Source organism: Tachypleus tridentatus, chromosome 7, assembly GCF_004210375.1.
Source record: "Tachypleus tridentatus isolate NWPU-2018 chromosome 7, ASM421037v1, whole genome shotgun sequence".
Classification (NCBI taxonomy): Eukaryota; Metazoa; Arthropoda; class Merostomata; order Xiphosura; family Limulidae; genus Tachypleus; species Tachypleus tridentatus.
The window spans coordinates 12,809,989-12,829,086 of NC_134831.1; the positions used below are offsets into that span (position 1 = coordinate 12,809,989).

Sequence of the window (19,098 nt, forward strand, 5' to 3'; positions counted from 1 at the left end):
TTAGTTCGATTTGAAATTAGATAATGGCCGTAATGTCAAATAACCCAAAACCAGGAGTGGAAAGGCCAACTTCAGGTGACTAACGCTGCTGCTTGAACTACCCATTACTCATCCTAGTGAGTTATAATTCAAATTTTGCTACAAGTCTTTTAAAACTTTTATTACTTTCTGAAAATGGCCATAACGTCAAGTAACTCAGAACTAGGACTGGAAAGTCCAACTTCAGGTGACTAATGGTGGTTTTTGAACTAACCTGTTAGTCATTCTGGAGATTTATGATAATTACAATTATGCTACAGAAAGTCCTTTACAATTTGTATTGCTGTTGTTTTTCTCTTGCTGTTGTAGACTAGGCGTAAAAATAGGTTTTAATGCTATTTATGTTTGTTTGTTTTAACCTTGTTTAGTTTTACCTTAATTTCCTTTTATGAATTTTAATAATTTTACTTTAATTTTAACTTTTCACCAGATGTTTGGTGCAGATAGCCTAGTTGCTTTGCACCATAAAACACCAAACCAAACCAACCAACCAACTGTTCCATACTCTGTACATTATTATAAATACCATTACTGTTTACTTTACTTATGTGAGTCTGTTTGTCTGATCACCTAATTTTTTTCAAATAAACTAGTAATTGTTGATTTAACACATAATGCCTATGAGAAAGTGTAGCTTGAATGCCATGCATGAAAATGATATAATAAGGAAAAATTCAAGGAAAGGGCATTAAAACTACTGCAAGTGTTTTGCGAGTCATTAATAATTAATTAATTAATTCTTGTTTAGAAGTGAAAAAAGAGTATTTTTATCTGGTGTGATTAGTCCTAGTGTTAGACAAAAATACCTTATTGACACTTAATATGGCAGATGTAGTGTGGTTTAAGTACTATGGCTTTCAACTGTAGATGTTAGTTAATTATTTAAATAATGTAAACATTTAAATAATTTTTAAAGGGAACCAGTGTTTAAAGTATGTCTTGAGTTATAGTTACTAACAGATCATTATTTTAGCTGAACAACATATATCCATACAATAATAGATAAAGAAATAAATTGTATTAGTGCTAACCTGTTTTATCTTAAGTAATATATAGGTGTTTAGTCTCGTGAGACTTGTTTTTACTGAACGTTCTAGTGCATATCATTTCAATCCACAAACTTTTATCATGCTCATTAAACTAAGGTAATGTTTTGTATGTAAAAAATAAATTATTTTTGTAGTCAGACATTTTTTATATTTTTCCATAAATGTATAAAACCTGTTACCTCTTTTGTAATAATAACTTTAATTTTATTCCAGTTATAAGCTTTCTGGATTAGTTATATGTATAATAATTTGCAAGTTTTTATTTTAATGGAAATTTCATTCTAAATACAAATTTTCTATATACATATAAATGTAGCAGTATCATTAGATGAAGTTGGCCAAATCAAAGATTTATGCCACATTGTCAGTTACAGTTAATATTAAAAATAACATCAAATCCAGATTTTCACTGTGTGGCTTGAATAGAACTTTAAATGTTTGTGGTTATGAGTTGTATTTTTAAGAATATAATTTATAAAATATTTATTGTTACTTTTTCCGTAAGAAATTCTGAAGTATTTTTGACTTGTTTGACTTATGAAAAATTCTGTCTTATTGATTCAGTGTCTGATCTTCTTCTGTTAGGATGGTTTCAGTCATGGACTATCCTTTGGAAATGATGACTTTACATTGGACACTTTGGATCCTTTAAATAACAAGACAACTTAAGCCCATAATCTGGATTGAATTGATTAAGTATTAAAAGTATATCTCAAAAGGATGATTGTTTAAAAGATTCATAGAGTTTATTGTAATATATAATTGAAAGAGTAAGGGATGATTTGTTCAATGGCTGGTTAAACATTTATTGTCATGTTTAAATGACAAGATTATTTACCCCATTGATTATTTTGTAGTTACTCAACTGTTGGGATTTTCTGAACTGTTTTTATATATAGATAAGTGATTTAATTCTGTACTTCCAATTGTGTGATTTTATGATCTACTCCCAGAGAGGATGTTCTTGAAAGACTTGATTGGTGTTTTAGTATTTTTCAGATAGACATTGGGTGATCACAATGTGGGTAGCACATAAATGTATGTTAATTATTCAGCTTATGAATATCTATATGATTAAACTGCATAAATAAGAAAATGTTATATATTTAAGAATTCTGAAGTGATCTTTTGTCCGAGATTGTTTTATCTGTAAAATGTTGAAATTATTTATATATATTTGAATATGGATGTTTTTATGGTTTATAAAATTATTGGTCAAAAGTGAAATTTATTTTAAACTTTTGGAATAAAAAAGAATGTACAGTTCCCTCTTATTGTTCTGACTATTAAACTGAAGTTAAATGTGTGATGTTTCATCAGAAGAAAGTTGTGCCTTTTTTTTAACTATCAATAAAATATGTACATAATTAACAGTATAGTAAGTAAGGTTAAGTATATTTGGAAAAACCTGTTAAAAATATTTAATTTAAGCAGAAATGCTCTAGAAATACATCATAAGAAATATGTAGGTGAAATAAAAATGCAATCATTTACTCTGGATTCAGGCAAGATGTTGACAATGTGGCTTTATCAGAATAAACTGTAAGGCATCATAGCTCGTTTATCATTGAGAAAACAGTGGAAACTATAAGATTAATTACACCTTTGGGGGATGTATATGTAGAATAATGGGTTTGTGCTGCTGTTTTAAATAATTAGCAGAAAATCTTCATCCAACTTTTTAGAATAATATATATAATTAACTTAAGCAATTAAATACTAAACCTGCAAAAAGCAAAGACCAAATAACTTTCATTTAAAACAAGTTTTGAGTGAAAAGTGTACAATATTTGAAACCTGCTTTATTTAGAATCAGTTGTATTAATTTTGCAGAAATTATAAAACCTTTAAAAGTTGATATGTAAATTTTATTACAGTTACTGCTCTATGTTTAAAATATAATTTACTTTGTCTTGATTTGGTGTGTAAAATACATTTGTTGTGAAAATATGACTGTGTGTTTGTTAGTCATGAAATAAGTTTTCCAAAAAGCCATATAATCATATTGGTAAATGACCTGTCTGTAATCTGTGATAAGTTGTGCTCAGAATGTGGGGTGGTGGCTTTATCTGGGCTGTTTTTTTTTTTTGTTTAACATAAAAATAGAATATTTTCTGTGAAGTTACATTGTAAATGTGTTTTTAGCTTCTGGCTAGAAAAAAAATAAATTTTACAACATTATGTACCAAACGATATATGTATTAACTGATGCTTTACTTTGATTTGTAGTATAATTAAAACATGTTTAAAAAATGCCAAAACAGTGAGGAAAATAATCCATCCAATGACTGTTTTTGTTTTTAACGAGTTTAACCTTAATTAGCTTTTGATATTCTTTAGTATTAGTTTTGATACAGTAGAAATAATTATATAACAAATATTTTGTGATTATTTTTTTTTTATTGCTATTATTGAAACAGATGTGATGAAAGTGCAGGAAGCCTGAAAATTGGGGGCTTTAAGAAACGTTGATTTCAAAAACCTAGTGAAACAGGTTGTAAAAGAACAAAGGATTTCTACTTGGAAATACAAGTCCAGTTTATTTTCCTCGTCCTTTCACTCATAGGGGCACTCTAATGTGTGATGGTGGATGCCACTATTTGTTGGCAAGAGCTGGCAGTGGGTAGTGATGACTAGCTTCTTCTCTCGTCTTTCGTTTCAAAATTAGTTATGGCTAGCCCAAATAGTCATCATGTTTCTTTGTGCAAAGTTCAAAACAAACTCAAACCCATAACCTGAGACGTTGGTCTACAACAGTATTTATTAAAATATATTTCTATAATTAACAGCTTGTTCTCTCAGGTGAGCTCAATTACAACATACTTTTCTTTTACTCTTTCAACTGCCACAACACCTGTTAGTTTTATATCTGTTCCAGTACCGGTATTTCAAATTTAATTTATTTTTTTGATTGAATATAATATTGGTACTTTCTCATTGTCGAAGAGATCTTATGTATAAGATGATCTCAGAACTTCTCAAGCTGTGAAAACTTGTACAGTTTTTCAAGTATGTCCAATTTTGGAAATATTTTACATTTACGTGCTATGAACTGCATCTGTCTGGAATTTTGAGCTAAACAATATCTGTTTTTCTATTGAGACTCTTATCGTTCATATCAGTTCAGGCAATTTTGCTTATTAGTAGATACGGTTGTAAATCTGAAAGAAAACCAGTTAAAAGTATTTGTCACACAATGTATATATATTCTTCTTGTGAGAGTTTCTTTTACATTGTTATAAGGTCCTTTAAAACTGAATCTAGTGTAAACGAATAAAAGTATGCATCTTTGCATGTTTATAACAGCAAGAATTTCGCGAAAAACAACTGAAGTTTTGTGCAAACTTAGGTTTACTTAGCCGAGCATTGAATGAAAAATTGGAAACGTGCCAACATACTGTGACGTAACTATAAAATGTGAGACCTATACTTCCCATTTAATTGTGGTTAATGTTCTGGCTAATTGGATCCCTCTTTTAATAAACCGTGGTGATTATTTATAAAATACAATGTGATAACTGACACGACTTCTATATTGGAGAAACAAGTAGAAAAATGGAAACCAGATTCGAAGAACACAAAAAGTCACCTTCATTCGTTTTCGAACACACTAAATAAAATAAACACAACTTAACCATAAAAAAACACTCAAATACTAAATAAATAAACAAACATAAACACACGCAAAATTAAAGAAGCCTACTTATACAACAACTCAAGCCCAAAATAAACCAATACAAAGGAACATCTTTATACCTATATTAATAAATATAATCAAAATCTAAGGACGCCCTCTACATTCCTACACTCAATTACACACACCCTTGAAACATGTAGTCAGCTATCGGTCAGTTTCCTCTTTCTTTCTTTGTGAACCTGACAATGACCGTTGTTCACTCCTCTACATAAAAATTTTCTCAACCCAAACCAGTCGACTTTATATATATATATGGATCCCTCCAGTGGCACAGAAGTCGGTGGACTTACCTCGCTAGAAACCAGGTTTCAGAATTTGCAGTTGGCAGAGAACAGCTAGTCCATTGTGCAGTTTTGTGCTCAACTACAAATAGTATGGATATTGAAAAATAAAACCGTATCCGATAAACACAACAGTGGTCGAAAGATTATGTTAGCGGATCCTAATAGCGTAGTGAGACGAGAAAAAACAAGTGTCAAAAACCACACCGTTTTAATGTTCTCAGAACTTAGCCTAAAACGACTATTTTGTAAATGACACATCGTGGGGAACTGCGCAATATTTTTATGAGAAATAAAAAGTAATGTAACAATTATTGACCATTTAAAATTAATTTTATGACGCTAATGAGTATTTAATTTTATATGATACATGTTTTTGGTGGCACCATTAGGAAAAATGAACTCAAACTTACTGTATTACTATGTTTTGATTTGATCACATGCTATGTTAAAATTTATCAAAAGATCCATATATTTTTAAACGTAAGAGTTGTATATACATTTTAGAAAACCTAATTTAAAAATGTATATGTACGTGTACAGTATCCCCATAAGTGTTCTGTTTCGAGAGTAAGAAAAACTAAAATTAAAAGTAATAAATATTTTCATTTTTTGCTTTCTTGTAACATATAGGGTATAATTCTCCTCGTGGCATTTTAATGTCTAGTGACTGACTGACAGACGACAAATTACTGCGTAATGGTGCGAGTGGCTGAAAGAAATGACCCTTCTAGGTGACTTTCTGTGCCCTTTAGGGGAAATAATATTTTTACTTGAAATTACTACGTTATCTAGAATTGCTGATCTTGGTTGTTTCTATGTTAAACGAAAGAATATTATGACAAAAATCCGACAGTCGATTCTCGCATCAGACACAGTACAGAGCGCCGAATGTACAGTTTTGCGTAAAATGAAAAACAACCCCAAAATAGTTAAGAGAAGTTACACTTGAAATATTATTCATGACTGTTGGTTTTGAAACACTATAATTTTTATTTTATATGAAACAAATGTATATATGTGAAACAAGTTCCAATCCGCAGTCTAATAGTAAATCAGATAGACTGATGTGAAACAGGCAAGAACGCACTAGAGGTTTTGTTGTTAAGAGAATCCGCAGGTGGACTATCTTTGCTGTGCTCGCTGCAAAAAGCCAACATTGAAATTTAGCGTTTTTAATCTATACGTATAACAGTCGTAGGTTACGGGTCAGTAATAAAGATAAACGTGGTTTTTGTGCCCTAATTTGACAGAAAAACCTACAAAAAGGAAATTTTAAATAAATTTAACCTAAAGTATTGAAATATATAAACTCATTTATAGGAATATTTCACAAAGTTTATACAAAAGAAGTTACAATAGACAGTCAGGGCATCTGATGTTGGTTTATCCCACACATTTAAAGGAATGATGCAACTAAATATTGAATATATTTATCATTAACTGTTGATTAAAGTGGACTGCTAAACAGTCCTAAAAATTAACTAAATAATGAACAAAGCAACTTTAACGCGTTGATTCCCAAGCCTATTTTGCCGAAACTTTCCAGGATCCTACTAGTCAATTTACAATTACTTTTTTTATGAAGAGTGTATATGTAGCCGTTGCCTCCCAGCTAATAAGTGGGCCTTTAAAAAGAAAACAGAGCACGACTCACCGGTTGATCGTGTAGAAGCCAACGTGTTAATATACTGTTCTCACTTGGACTTAAAAAGTCATACTAAAACGTATAGAGACGAGGTTGCATTGACTTATCAGTTGGGCACCTTCGTTTTTTTAACATTTTCGGCCATAATCCCAATATCTCACGAGATTCTACTAGTTTAGAATATTTAGGCTAGTTGTATATCAAAATAAAAATTAACAATGTAAAATTATTGTAACAATAAGTAGATAAAAGTTAAATTTAGAGGCCAGTCCATTATATTGTATTCCAAGTTTTATTGTTCTTGTATGCATCTGTTATTTTTCAAGATATACGTGATGACTGAAGCGAAAGCCTAGCTCAAAACAACAGGTTAAAGACGGAACTGCAAGCTACTTGTTGACCTCAGCTGAGTATAACCTACCTAACAAGAGAATTAATGCAAGCCAAAACTGACTTAGTCCTGTTTACAAGGGCGATGAGTAAAGTGAAGCAATTTAAAAATGTGTCTAAATAGAGATATGTTATTGCTCTAAGTTCTGAAAGATTTATTACCATGGTAACATTAACTAGCACTACAACACAATGGCACCTTGTATGTTGAGAAGAGAAGCAAACTACATTCACAGTGAGTGTTTATTAACAGTTTTGTTAATAAAAGTCTTTTAAAGATGTAACAGTGAAATGTTATTGGAATTATGGCCGAATATGTCGTTAAAAGTGAAATCCAACATACAAGTAAATGCATCCCAATATTTATACAAGTTTTGTTCTTATGACTTTACATAGTCCGGGTAACAATGCAAAATTATTCCATAACTTGTATAGGAATATAGTTTTACCGTTATCAATGTAAATATTTCTAAACTTTCATACAGGTGTTTTGCGTTTAGTTAAAGTCATCGCAAACGGGAGGCAATCATTGGTAACTTTCTCTAATCATTTGCCCGGACAAAATTATTTGTTACAGTCGTAATTCTTGAGAGTTATGATTGCCTGATGAAGACCTTCTGTGGCCTTTCTTTTTGGCGTAAGGGCCTACTTATATAGATGTGAGAGAGATACAGGGGTTTGTACAAGCTGATATAAATAGGAGGGTGTCTTTCATGATGTGCAATATTTTGATGGCCTAGGATATTAGAAAGGTGAGGACAAACCACAGTAAGAGTAGTGATAGAAGCGACTTGTGCAAGTAATTGCTTGGGTTTGTTTAGAACTTCGCGCAAAGTTACACGAAGGCTATCTGCGGTAGCCGCCCTGAATTTTTTATCAATGAATAGTGAATTCAAAATGAATTTTTTATCGTCACATTATAATGCTTCAACGTCTGAAAAGGTTAGCATGTTTAGTGATACGGGGATTCGAATCTGTAACCCGTTGATTGCTTGTCAAGCACCTTTACTACCAAACCCCTCTTCCTGTTTTACTTTTGTTTCCTGTGGTTGATTTATTTTCTTGTAATAGGCCCTGCATAGCCAGGTATTTAGAACCTTTGACTTTTAATTTTACTATTCCTTAGTAAATGAGCAACCCAAGAGTTGGCGGTGGGTGGTGATGGTTAACTGCCTTCCCTCTAGTCTTTCACTGCTAAATTCAGGACGACTAGCGGAGATAGCCCTCGTATAGCTTTGCGCGAAATTCAAAAGAAACAAATTATTGTACTGTATGTTTTTCTGTAACCGTGTCTAACGTTCAGTTTCTTTGGTTTCTTAATACTTATAAATTCAACGTTAAGTGTTTTCAACCGTTTTTAAAATGTGCGTTAGGCTTGACATAACTACAAATAAAAAAAAATATATTTGTTTCAGAATTTTCGCACAAATCTCCAGGAGGGATATCCGAGCACAATCGTCCCTGATTTTTAATTGATATTAGTAAGAAGGTAGCTAATCAGCAACACCCGCCGCAAGCTCTCCGGCAATTCTTGTCTGATCAAACAGTTGTATCCGATTCATATTCTTACAGTGTACCCATTTAACCAGAATGATCGTGTTTTTGTAGTAACGAGCCACGAACCATACACTCCCGGATTCACAATCTGAATACGTTGACCTCTAGTCTACTCTTGCCCAAAGGTCAGTAATTTGCACATAACATGACCCAACATAAATGTAATAAATAGCGCAGATTAACGTATTAAAGAAAGAAAAGTGAACTGATGCAAGTTTGTCTCGAGTTTTAAATGCATTGACTGTAACAATTGGACAGCTAGAATTTTAAAACGGATTTAAATGGTTGAATAGTAAGTGTGGGGTATCCGATTTATAAATCAAATAATTCAAAAGGCGAAAATTTTTAGAAAGCTCATACAAACTCAGTCTTTCACGAATGTCTTCATTGATGAACTTAAACAGCAGATATATGTTTGTGGAGCTTACAGTGACATCGTGTTAACATATACTAAAAATAGGTTGTAATACAAATATGAATGAAAACAATCCTTAAGTCATCGGTATATTATAAATTCAAGATTTCAACTATTGTATATCTTCTGTTATTTGTATGTTTACAGTTTAATTACCAATCATAAAATTAATTACCATTAAACTCATAATTTATGAACTATTTTACTGATTGTATTTTGAAACCTTATCGATAATTTATTGGTTACGTTATCGAAATCACTAACGTCATACCACTGTATGTAAGAAGAGCCATTTTGTGTGGATGTTTCAGTTATTAAACTATCGCTCCCCGTTGCACCAAACATGCTTGCCCTTTCAGCTGTAGGTACGTTATAATGTTATGGTTAATCCTACTATTCGTTGGTAAAAGAGTAGCCCAATGGTTGGCGACGGGTGGTGATGACTAGTTGTCTTCCCTCTAGTCTTTCACTGCTAAATTAGAGACGGCAAGCCCAGATGGTCTTCGTGTGACCTTGTTCGAAATTTAAAAAAAAAAAAAATCAAACCAATTAAACTCTTGGCTTAGAAATTTTGAAGACTTAAAACAATCATGAGACGTTATTCAAAGCTATGCTAAAATTTTATTGTTATCAGACCTAGAATATTTAATTAGATTAACCATAATAATTCTATTTGAATATGAGTAATGATAAACTAAACAATGTCCGTTCATGGTCAGTGTGTTGGGTAGTTTCAACCAATATACTCAAATGTTTTCATTTGTCTTCATCGGACTCTGAATCTCTCGAACTGAAAGAATCCTCATCACTGTCATCATATGAGCGACGTTGTATTCGATTTTCTTTTCTTTTCTCTTCAGATGAATTTATTTCCATCCGTTCTTCTGAAACATAAACAAAAGTAGAAAGTACATCATATCATTGTTCTGGTGAAAGAAAAATGCATCACTCCTGACATCACTTGAAATACACAATACATGCGAATAGAATGTATCTCAAGACTGCTGATATGGGTATTAAAACTTTTAATAAAATAAAGTAGAGAACAACGTTTCGACCTTCATATCAGCAGTTTTGAGATACATTTTTATTTCAAGTGAGTTTATCGTCACCACGTGCTAACAGATTTACGGAAAGGTATATTAAATAATATAGATACAATTTCCCTGTAAATATCAAGACAGCTGTATCACGTGATGAGAAAGGTATGTGTTCCGCAACAAGCCACATTGACTTGACTTGAGTGCAAAGCAACACAGTGGGTTATCTGGGGTTGGATTTTTACAGTCATGCTGCTGTGCCACTGTAATGGAGCGACTGGACTTGTAAAATTACCTTTAAATTCGATCGTTAGCTTCAGGTTTTGTTTGGTGTTTAGTCTTCCTTAAGATAACCCAGCAGATAGCCCAATGTGGCTTTGCTATAAGAAAACACAACATACACTCAATATAAATAAACATAGAGAAGTATGCAAATTTAATAGAACACTTCAAAAAGTATTATGAACTTTAAACATAAAATAATTATTTCGCTATAGAAATTAATTGGTAATTATTGCACATTAACCGTACAGAAACAACTATAAAGTTTGTGCAAAAATAAGGTTTTAAACATTATTTTAGTTTGATATTTAAACAAATAACAGGTTGGCGTCTTTGTGGCATTGTGCTTTCCTCAAAGTTCTGGTGCAATTCGATTCCATTATTTGTTTGTTTTTTGAATTTCGCGCAAAGCTACACGAGAGCTATCTGCGCTAGCCGTCCCCAATTTAACAGAGTAAGACTGGAGGGAAGGCAGCTAGTCATCACCAACCACCGCCAACTCTTTGGCTACTCTTTTACCAATGAATAGTGGGATCTACCATCACTTAATAACGTCCCCACGGCTGAAACGGCATGTATATTTTGGTGTAACGGGAATTCGAACCCGATTATTTGTTGAAGTAGTGTTTTAGTACAGGTGGTATCTTGGCCAAGCTTGAAGACCAGTAAAACAGAGACTTTAAGGGTTTAAAGTTTGGACTTTATGCAACCATTTCATCTGCTAAAGATTTTATGAGCTTTCTTTCTTTGCCCAATTATTTCGACATTTCACGGAAATGTGTTTTGGGTCATTATCGTCTTGACTGATATATGAATTTCTGCCCAGTCAGTTTCTTTCCAGAGAGCATTGCGTAATGGACTAATATACTATGGTACTTCTAATTTGTGATATATATATAATTCTTATGGAGCTACTAATGTAATTCACATATCTTTCCTTCACTCCTAACCATCATAGTTTGTGTGTTTTGTTTGTTTGTTTGTTTTCAATTTTGCGCAAAGCTACATGAGGGCTATCTGTCCCTAATTTAGCAGTGTAAGACTAGAGGGAAGGCAGCTAGTCATCACCACCTGCCGCCAACTCTTTGGCTACTCTTTTACCAACGAATAGTGGGATTGACCGTAACATTATAACGCCCCCACGACTGAAAGTGCGAGCATGTTTGGTGTGACGAGAATTCGAACCCAACCATCATAGAGTCACTTTATGCTTTACTGTTGGTACAAGACATAGATACATTTTGTAAAATCTCAATCAGTCTTCGGTGAACATATATACACAAGCTGGAACAAACAATTCATATGTAGACTTGTCTGTCCAAAGCATCTTATACTAATTTAATAGAGACCAGGAGCCGTGTTTTTCTGGGGGTTTTTTCTCGCAAAACTTCGTCTCTTTGTTATACTTCTCGAAGCTTTATCTCTACGTGACTGGTTAATATCATCAGAATTTTTTTTCTTCAAAATTCTCCCTTCGGATTCTCACGGATATAATTGTTTGTACTTAACACCTCTTTCAATGAACTTTTTTCCACGTTTTCTGGTGTCGTAAGACTGGGTTTCTTTGTATCTGACCAACGTGTACGTTACAGTACTTGGTGAACAGTTGAGATCATCTGCAGTTTTTCTTAAACTTCAGCCAGCAACACGTAAGTATTTAAGTTCCATTGTGTAAAAGCTGTAAGTTCTCTTAGTTTTGCTATTTTGATGGCAACACCACATTATATTAGCGATAATTGTTTTAGAAAATGAATTACCCCTGTTGTACTTACGTGTGCTTGAACATGAAACTCAGAGTGTGAAAATATCAGATTTTTGTTTGTGATGACTGAATCAGAAGATAAAAACAACCGTCTGTGACAATGTTGCACCGTTTTGTGTTCAAATTATATATATTAAACAATTTCTAAAAGCTCTATTGGAACTAATCATCTTTGACTATGTGGTGTTTTTCTCTTACAGTTTTCAAGTAAAAGCTTCACGTTGTGAAGCATTTAGAAAATTAGGGCTATGATATCATGTGCATTTCAAGTTAATGAATGTCCCTCGATTGGCAGAGAACAGATAGCCCTTTTTGTAGCTTTGTGCTTAATAGTAAACAACAGCTATCATCCTTGTTCGATAAACGAAACTTACAGTTTTCTAAAAGAGCGTCTCAATTCAGAAATATATTGACGTGAAGTCAGTGTCGTGTTTCAGTACCATTAACAATATCATGATTAATAATTTAAAGATGATGGATACCCACAAGCCAAAGGTTTATAAACATCCACTCTAGCCCTAAAATCAATAATTGTTTCCTCTAGAAACATAGCCTTCTCAAAAAAAAAACAAAGTGAAACCACAACAATTCCTATTAGTATATACTCGCGAAGATTTCCATTGTAGTTTTAATGGAATTATACGCTTGTGGTCTTTTTAGGCTCATAATACTAAACATATATAGAAAGTTTCAAAACAGAATGGGAAATATTGGTTGTTATCTAGTGAAACCTAATCTCATTGACGCAAAATTGGAAGGCCAGTTTTAAGTACCTGGAGAAGCAGATATAGCATGATCACCAGGAAGTATATCGTTGTAAAAATTTAATCGTTGTTTACAAAATTGTGAAATGACATCTTAGTTTCTTAAACACCTTTTAGTAAATATTATAGAACTAGCTTGATAATTGACGGTATATATTTACTATATTTTGCTTTGTTTTGAATTTCGCGTGAAGCTACACGAGGGCTATCTTGCGCTAGCCATCCTTAATTTAGTGGTGTAAAACTATAGGGAAAGCAGTTAGTCATCACTACCTACCACCAACTCTTGGGCTACTCTTTTAACAACGAATAGTGGGATTGACCGTTACATAATAACGCTCCCACGGCTGAAAGTACGAGCTTGTTTGGTGCGACGGGGATTCGAACCCGTGACCTTTGGATTACGAGTTTAGTGCCTTAACCACCTGGCCATGCCGGGCCATTTTTCTTTGTATCCTAAAATTCTCGATTTCTTTTGTGTGTTGTGAAAAAGACTGAATGTCTTAGATGTTACATGCTACACACGAAATAATACATATAGACACGTTTTGTTGCATACGTGCATCGTAAGAAGATTAAATAAGTTAATTAAATAAGGGTGTAAGAATAAAAGTAAAATTTTACCTCATTATTCAACAGACTAAATACCTTCCATAAACTAAATAACTTTGAGCAAATCACATCATGCTAGCTAGATGAACATATATTTTACTAAATTTTACTTTGTGTCCTAAAACTTGAATTCGCATATTAACGATTATGTTTACACAATAATATTGGTATATTAAAATTACTAACACATTTGTAAATCGCCAGTCCACGATTTTTTGACTAACAAACCCAAACCTCACGCTCAAGCTACACCGCACCAGACAGTGTACAGAGCTAAACTAAACGATACGTACAGAAATATGTATATACGTTTTTATGCTTCAGTCAAAGTTCGTCATGATGTCGAAATTTTGTGAAATTATCTATTTGTTTACGATTATTTTCATACGAACTTGCTTTACATTATGACATCCTCTAATCAACAAACGTGACTATTATCCCAACATCAATCTGTTCTATTGTTGTTATTTTAGTGTATTGCTTGAGAAAACGCGTGAGTTTTGCCCAACATATCCGGAGATTTTGCGTATTGCTGTTTAAATACCAGAATTAGTTGCTAATACTTCTTGACATGTACACAACACGCGGATATTAAACAAATTAATAAAGAATGTATATAAAAGAAACAGAAAAGTACTTTATCATAGAACAGAACTGAACTGGTAATACGTGATACAGGGGTTCCCTCGAAAGATAAATGTAAACGATGTGAAAGAACCACATTAAACACAGAAATTCTGGGTTGATATATCGAAATGATTATTTCTATATAAGAGAGCTTACCTTCTTTCGAAGCTACAAGAACAGCGCAAAGAACAATCAGTAGCCCTAAAACCACCCAGGTCTTCATGATTACTGAAAGTCGACCTTAGTTCTGATTTTTATAACGAAACCGATTCCTTACGTAATTTAAAAGGATAAGTGTTAGTTGAAAATATGAGAAGTATGAGAGTAGGTAACGCTCTTATAAAACGTTAGAGCTTTTTCGTCAGTTTGACGTCTCGTAGGAATATGAGCCAATAGAAATTCTCACAGAGAAATAGTGGTAACCGGCAGTATTTGAGATTCGTGGGAAACTAATTCTTTTTTCTTTGAGCTCCAATCACTTGTCGTTGTTAGAGTATGGTACAATGTTTACTTTATATGGTTTGTGTCGGTCCTAAAGATACAAAACACTTAATAGCGAGAAAAACTGAAACGTAAGCATGAACAAGATGTTCAGAATGTTGACTTCGCAGATTATTATACAAAGCATCAGTTCTTGTGTTATGTAATAGAACGTTGGAAATAGAAACATCACCGCCAACTTAGTTAAAATTCCTAGCGTAAATTACATTTTGACTTTGTATATGTGCGTTTAAGTCAAGCTTATATTAAATTAATGGCAGCTGTTATTTGTACCACGTTTCAGGAGTTGAATATCGTTTTAGAAATTGAATACGGCTTTAATATTATATATATTGTCGTACAAGTGTTAATAAATTCATAGATGTTAGCACCTGCACTGAGAGGTAAGGAAAAACATAAATTATTTAGCCTAACTGAGAATCAAATGAATGCAAATTGTAGTGCAAGTGTTGTTAACACTTGATATTTATTAAATATCTAGATGGGCTTAGCGTGTAAGGTGTGCGACTCGTAATCCGAGGATCGCGGGTTCGCGCCCGCGTCGCGCCAAACATGCTCGCCCTCCCAGCCGTGGGGGCGTTATAATGTGTGGTCAATCCCACTATTTGTTGGTAAAAGAGTAGCACAAGAGTTGGCGGTGGGTGGTGATGACTAGCTGCCTTCCCTCTAGTCTTACACTGCTAAATTAGGGACGGCTAGCGCAGATAGCCCTCGAGTAGCTTTTCGCGAAATTCAAAACAAACCTCGTGTAGCTTTGTGCGAAATTCAAAACAAACCTGTCTTTCTGTTTATCTACTAGATGTTTTTCTCCAGTGGCTCAGCGATAAGTCTGCGGACTTACAACGCTAAAAACCGGATTTCGATACTCGTGGTTGGCAGAACACAGATAGCCTATTGTGTAGCTTTGTGCTTAATTCAAAAGAACAACATTTACTAAATGTTAATGACTCATCTCTTTCATTTAAGAGATGAAAAAAAAAAACATCCCACACAATTCCACTTTACAGATGTACACTTTTTAAGCGAATATCAAAATTTGAATTTTCTTCTACATTGTTTTTTTCTAGATTTAAATATTAAAAGTAAAACAGTTACAGCTGTTTTCAAATCGAAACATTTCCTTGTAAGGAAAAGATCTTCGTTTCCATCAGTCGAATTTTGTTTACTCGATCTCACTCTGAGTGTATAAATTAATTCGATAAATGACTGTCTGATATTCAGTTTCCTTGAAGACTTGTCAAATTCACCTGTGATCATGAGAACTTAATATCAAAGAGTTCATGTACTTTAAATAAGAGACTTGTTTACACCATCCCATTAATACAGTGGTTCCCAACCAGGGGTGCGAAATAACATTTGTTTTGGTCACCTTCACCTTTATTCTTAAATAAATAATTACTGTAAGGGGTGCGAGAACATATTAAAATTTTTTAGGGGTGCGGGGCATAAAAAAGGTTGGAAACCACTGCATTAATAGAATGACTATTAAACTACGAGAAGAACAAGACAGTGGTTCAGGTTTACACTGTGAGTCACCACATATTTCCAGCACAGACAATGGATAATCAGTAACCTCCAAGTCACCCAGGCCACCATGATTTCCAAGAGTTAAAACTAAGGTACAGTATAATAATTATATGAGAAAACTGAAACTAAGAAACTTTAAAATGGATTTATTGGATAGTTTGTGTTCTGTTAAATATCTATATCAACGGGATACGAGTCAATGGTTACGAATTACGGAGAACGAGTGGTATCTGGTAATTGTTTCCGTTTGCCTTATGTACAAATTGACGTCAGGTAAAATGTTCACTTGATATTGTTTTCCGATGTAATTCGAGATGTTAGATATTTACAGTTGGGAAGAATTGAAATGTAACCAAAATTAAGATGTATAGAATGTTAAGTTCTGTAATCCACGTCTTAAGTACAGGTTGTGTCAGAGAAAGTAGGAAACACGAATAATAATAAAACCAACATAGTCGGAGATTCTTAAAATAACTTGTACTTTGTAAGTGTAAGTTTAAGACAAGCCAAAAACGAAATAATCGTAATCTTTATTTATATATGCAAACCACAAACGATGAACCTGACGATGGCCGAAGAAGGTCGAAACGTTGTTCGCTCTTCTACGTAAAATATTTTCTCAACCCAAATGAGTCGATTTTACATATATATTTCTCTACAAGTGGGTTTTCTCGACATCACTGATTATAATCTTTATTTGTATCACGTTTCAGGACTTGAATGTTATTTTACAAGTTATATGCGACTTTAATAACTGATAAGGTGGTGTAAAATGGTGGTGAATTATGAATTGCGAGAACTTTTAATTCTCACATAAAATAGGCTCGAATGAAGAATTTTAATTTGATATTAAACTGTCATTTTAGAAAGAAGATAGTTAAAATATCAAGTCTTATCTCAACAACAAAACAATACATCACCACCACCCATCCTTGAAAAAAATATTTTACAAACTGAGGAGACAATGTGTGTGGATATAAAAACCTGTTTGAAACGGATACTTTTCAGAGGATATATAGTTTTATATAAAACGGTTTGGTTTGTTTCAGAACAGAACCGTCGTATGACGTTTGTCTGTACTTCTCTACAGAAACGGTTTGTTGTCTCGGAACAGAACTGTCTCATGACGTTTCTCTGTACTTGTCCATAGAAACGATTTGGTGATCTCAGAGCTGCAGTGTGATTTTATTTTTATATGTATTTGTGACGGGCATTGATTATCAATTAGAGCGTCCGTATTGTGAACACGATGGTTCCAGGCTCGCGTCCCGTTACTTCAGAAGCGTGCTTCTCACTTTGGGACCGTAGGTACAGTATAAGAAAAACAGTCAAATTAAATTACTAGTGCCTTCCCCTAGTTATGGGCACCTATGTGCAGGTAGCTCATAGCTGGTGTGTTTGTTTTAGAGCCATATTGGACTATCTGATGTGTTCACCGCAGGGAATCTAATTTCGGACTTTAGTGTTGTATAAGTACACAGTCACACTGCTGTCCCATCGTTACATGAAAATGAAAAAAAAACTAACGAACAAGACAAGAGTAAATAATTCAGAAACTTTCATTAGAAATGAAAAGAAATAATCAATATTATAACGTTTATCCTTTACGTAAATAGCACATCGAGTATGTTTGGTGGTTTTAATTATTTTTTTTAAGTACTTACAATTCAGTGTGGTGATCCTTTCCCTTTAGATATAATGCTAAAAACTTATTCTACCACTTATAACTGTGGATTTGTACGTATCCAAATATTCATTCTAACTTAGATTCGGACAAAAATGCATTCAGAGCGAAGATGTATTTTTTTAGTACTATCAGTGTAATAATTTAAGCTAAAATAACAAAGAAATTCAATAAAAATACTGTTGGCGTACATATAGCGTGAGAATGTTAATGCTGTAAGGAAACATTTATTTCATGTGTATTGTACATTCATATTTGTTGAGGATTTTTCTCCTCAATCATCCAAATAGAGACCTTAGTTATAGTTTAGTTTCTAGACATCTTAATTGTAGTTTAGTTTCTGGAGACCTTAGCTGGAGTTTAGTTTCTGGAGATCTTAGTTATAGTTTAGATTCTGGAGGCCTTAGGTATAGTTTAGTTTCTGGATATCTTAGTTATAGTTTAGTTTCTGGAGGCTTTAGTTATAGCTAACTTTATGAAAGCCTTAGAGATAGATTCTGGAGGCCTTACTTATAGTTTAGTTTATGGAAATCTTAGTTATAGTTTAGTTTCTAGACATCTTAGTTATAGTTTAGTTTCTGGAGGCATTAGCTGGAGTTTAGTTTCTGGAGGTCTTAGTTATTGCTAAGTTTATAAAAGCCTTAGTGATATATTAGTTTCTGGAGGCCTTAGTTATTATTTAGTTTACTTTCTGGGAGGCTTAGTTACAGTTTAGTTTCTGGAAGTCTTATTTACATTTTAGTTTCTAGAGGCCTTAGTTATAGTTTGGTTTATGGAAGCCTTATTTACAATTTAGTTTCTGGAGGCCTTAGTTATAGTTTAGTTTCTATTTATTATACTGATTTGTGATTACTGCTTCATAATTCAAGTTTTACAGTCAACTTTAAAATTTGCGTTATGGCTGACGAGTAAACATAATGGTTTGAGTACGTTGTTATGTGCGGTCAGTCATGCTATTCGTTGGTAAAAGAGTAGCCCAAGAGTTGGCAGTGGGTGATGTTGACTAGCTGCCTTCCCTCTAGTTTATCATTAATATTTTAGGGACGGCTAACGCAGATAACCCTCGCGCAGCTTGATGCAAAACGAACCGAAAACTTGCATTCAATTGCTTTTAGTGCGTAATGCAAATTTATGTGAACTTGCTATACATTCCATTTAGAAACATTTAAGCTATTTAATGTACGGTAATGTAGGTTATTGTATTTGTGTCCATAAATAAACAA

General features: G+C 33.3%; 1 protein-coding gene and 1 long non-coding RNA gene across 4 annotated transcripts in view; one reads left to right on the forward strand and one right to left on the reverse strand.

Moving 5' to 3' along the window:
- Positions 1–3,281, forward strand: part of LOC143255133 (PTB domain-containing engulfment adapter protein 1-like) — a 46,837-nt gene extending 43,556 nt beyond the window's left edge. For 2 of the 3 annotated variants that reach the window (XM_076510331.1, XM_076510332.1), the window contains one exon: positions 1,674–3,281. In XM_076510331.1, the coding sequence (XP_076366446.1) occupies positions 1,674–1,757 (84 nt within the window). In that variant the 3' untranslated portion in view covers positions 1,758–3,281. Of the gene's footprint in view, positions 1–1,652 lie in introns of all 3 variants that reach the window. The other variant, XM_076510333.1, reaches the window with a different exon arrangement.
- A 6,393-nt stretch (positions 3,282–9,674) lies between these two features.
- Positions 9,675–14,619, reverse strand: LOC143255134 (uncharacterized). Its single transcript, XR_013030446.1, has 2 exons — positions 14,320–14,619; positions 9,675–9,960 (listed from the first exon to the last, which is right to left on the reverse strand). It is a non-coding gene; the product is annotated as an uncharacterized LOC143255134 (long non-coding RNA).
- Positions 14,620–19,098: the final 4,479 nt, after the last annotated feature.